The sequence below is a fragment of the Gastrolobium bilobum genome, unplaced genomic scaffold (genome assembly GCF_033153095.1).
Source record: "Gastrolobium bilobum isolate Gb01-03AN ecotype WA unplaced genomic scaffold, APGP_CSIRO_Gbil_v1 utg2626, whole genome shotgun sequence".
Classification (NCBI taxonomy): Eukaryota; Viridiplantae; Streptophyta; class Magnoliopsida; order Fabales; family Fabaceae; genus Gastrolobium; species Gastrolobium bilobum.
In genome coordinates, this window is record NW_026897790.1 from 33,354 (window position 1) to 36,169 (window position 2,816).

Sequence of the window (2,816 nt, forward strand, 5' to 3'; positions counted from 1 at the left end):
TTATAAAAGAGCAAGTTGGTCTTAAATAACCAAACTTACCAAATGTTCAACCAAAGATAAATCAACAACAATATACCCCACAGTAATTGGAGTAAATAGAGAACCACAAACTTAAACTTACGAAACAGTACCAACTATAACATATTAAGAGACCATCACCAAGACTACACTCCATATACTGGAGTGAACAACAACAACAAGAAGATAACAATGTCTAGGAAAGAAAAGTTGAAAATTCCAGCAGTTTAGAACATCCACTTTTCTTCACAGCAACAAGGCTTCACATATACTGAGCATGAACTCGAACCCTGTTGCGCAGCCACCAATCCTTGGCTGCATCTGCATCAAAAATTTCCCGGCTGCAGACAGTTAACAAAGAGTCAAATCAAAACCCACTAATCTTCTAAATAAATTTTTAAATGAAATTTGGCAACATGTTACATGCAATCTAGGATTTTACCATTTCCTAATTTCACCAAAGAACATGCTCCTACGACCATCTAATTGTGAAGGAAAAAACAATAAGGAACATGTTTTTGATATGCATTTTATATTACCTGAATTTGATACGGCGAATTTGCCTGGTCCCATTAGCTGACCTCTTCACAGTGATTAACACTCCAGGATCGTCCTGCTCAACCCATTCAGCATCCACGTCATTGTCAGTAGGGTTGTTAGCCCTTGATATCCCACCATGGAAATACCCCATATTCCCAGCGGGTGCATGGAAATTCCCCGTAGTCGAATCTGTGTTCAGCATTGAAGCCATTGGGATATCTTGTTCAGATTCCCCCGAGTTCTGTTCAAAGGCAATAGTAATGTACATGAATGAATCTCGAGAATCCAATAGAGAGCTCTTATTTATGTCAACCTCTTCTCACGATATAGTGATAAACATGAATTGATGTATCATGAAAAATAACAAGGTCGATGAAATAGAGTCTTAACTCTTAACAACATCATATGTGTGTAAAAGTTGTAGATTACCTCATCATCATCAGACCTTGCAGGAGTGTTGAAAACATGTTGATTTAAATTCTGGATATTATGAAGCTCCCTGATCCTGTCGTAATTCTCAGCCCACAACCTCTGGGCTCGCGGCTTATCAAACATGTCTCGGCTTCAAATTTAAATGCCAACTATTGTAAGTCTTTTTTTTTTTGGAATAACAAGTATTGTAAGTCTTTATTACTACATGATAATTAATTTTTTTTTTCAACAACTAAAATTCTCATATATATATATATATATATAAATACATATATTTGAAGGTCTCTAAGGTACTACATATATTTTCAAAACTTGGGACATATTATACATACCAGAAGCGAATCCTTTTGAGATCATTGCCCCCAGTAGGAAGAGACACAACGGTGATGTGAACACCTGGCTCCATCTGTATTATCCACTTGTTTGATCCAGTCATGTCCACCACCGCTACACTACCAGCTGGTGGTTGAGGTTGACGCCCTCCAGGGGTGGTGTTACCAATTGGGGATTGATTGGGGTTTGTGTAGTCCAAAGCAGGGGTTGAACTTGCGCTTCCACCACCAATGTAGCCGTATGGAACCCCCCCTTCAGAAACGGTGTCATACTTGATGCTCTCGGGGGTGCCAGCTTTGATTTTCTTCCCTGAAAGCTTCAGCGCCAGATCCTTAATCTGCATATGCAGAATAAAAATTCAAATTAGCATCAATGCATTTAAAAGTTTTAATCATGTACCATACAATTAATGCATACCATGGAGTCTTAAGGTTTCAGGCTTAGGTCATTTTCAAAGCATCATACAATACCTTTACAGCTGGGCCAGTGGAGAATGTACTTGGTAGAGAATAAATGCAGGTGGATGACAACAACATCCTTGAACGTGAAAGTCTATATATGTATATATCCTATTATCAACTATATACCCCCAATGGAAAACATTTTCTATTTGTAGAAATCTCCAGTAATTTCTATCCAAATATTACTTGTCCAATTTTTCACACAATTTAGAAACATTTGGTTCGAAATAGTTAAGAGAGGCATCATAAGGAAGAAGGAAGAGCATGAAGAAGAAGATAAACTAATAAGCAAATATAAAGGAAGTAAAATAAAGAAGAAGGTAAACATTTGGTTTGATTTTGTTTGTTTTAACCAAGATGGAAAAAGAAGATGAAAAAAGCAATGTTTGTTGAGAGAGGGAGAGAGTATTAAGGACCTGCGACGTCAGACCCTTGACGGCATCTTTTGTGTTCGGCGTGCCGTTCCCACGGTCATCTTCATCCCCATCAACGGGGGTTGGCTTGGCACACGGGATCATGCACAAAAACATCTTCGCTAAAAAGCTCATCTTATCTTGAACAACAACAAAACAAGCAAACATTTATGGTTAGATTCCAGAGAATGAAAGAGGGTCTGTCAACAGTTGAGAATGGGAATGACATATAGAGAAGAAATGAACCATATCAATATAAGTCATTGGTTCTGAATGGATAATAGAACAAAATAAAAATAATAATAAAAGTCTTTGAAGGATGAAGTTAAGGTTATCTCTTTCATTGAATGAAACAGTGACAGGAAATGGCCATTTACGGTAAACAAAAGCAATGGTTAGGTTAGCAGGGAAAGCACCGAAATAAAGACCACACAGATGCAGCAATTGAGTTACAATGCAACTAATGAATAACAATGCTCCAAAAAACAACATCTTTCACGTGAAACAAAAAGATAAAAATAAAAAAATAAAAAGGAAAAGAAATCTTCGATGAGGCTCGGGATCAGAGCATGATCGAAAACCAACGATCTGAAAAAACTCAAAAGAAGGAAGAAGAGAA

The 2,816-nt window shown here is 37.3% G+C and overlaps 1 protein-coding gene across 1 annotated transcript; it reads right to left on the reverse strand.

The window, feature by feature from the left end:
• Positions 1-280: 280 nt before the first annotated feature.
• LOC133310358 (protein BREVIS RADIX-like) lies at positions 281-2,314 on the reverse strand. The gene is made up of 5 exons (XM_061511274.1): positions 2,201-2,314; positions 1,323-1,660; positions 988-1,120; positions 558-799; positions 281-359 (listed from the first exon to the last, which is right to left on the reverse strand). The coding sequence occupies exons 1-5, from the start codon at positions 2,312-2,314 to the stop codon at positions 281-283; spliced, it is 906 nt and encodes a 301-aa protein (XP_061367258.1).
• Positions 2,315-2,816: the final 502 nt, after the last annotated feature.

Coding starts and splice junctions, on each gene's coding strand:
- LOC133310358 (XM_061511274.1), bottom strand. CDS start 2,314: ATGTTTTTGTGCATGATCCCGTGTGCCAAGCCAACCCCCGTTGATGGG. Junction 1,121..1,322: donor CTCAAAAGGATTCGCTTCTG/GTATGTATAATA, acceptor TTAAATTTGAAG/CCGAGACATGTTTGATAAGC. Junction 360..557: donor ATTCGCCGTATCAAATTCAG/GTAATATAAAAT, acceptor AACTGTCTGCAG/CCGGGAAATTTTTGATGCAG.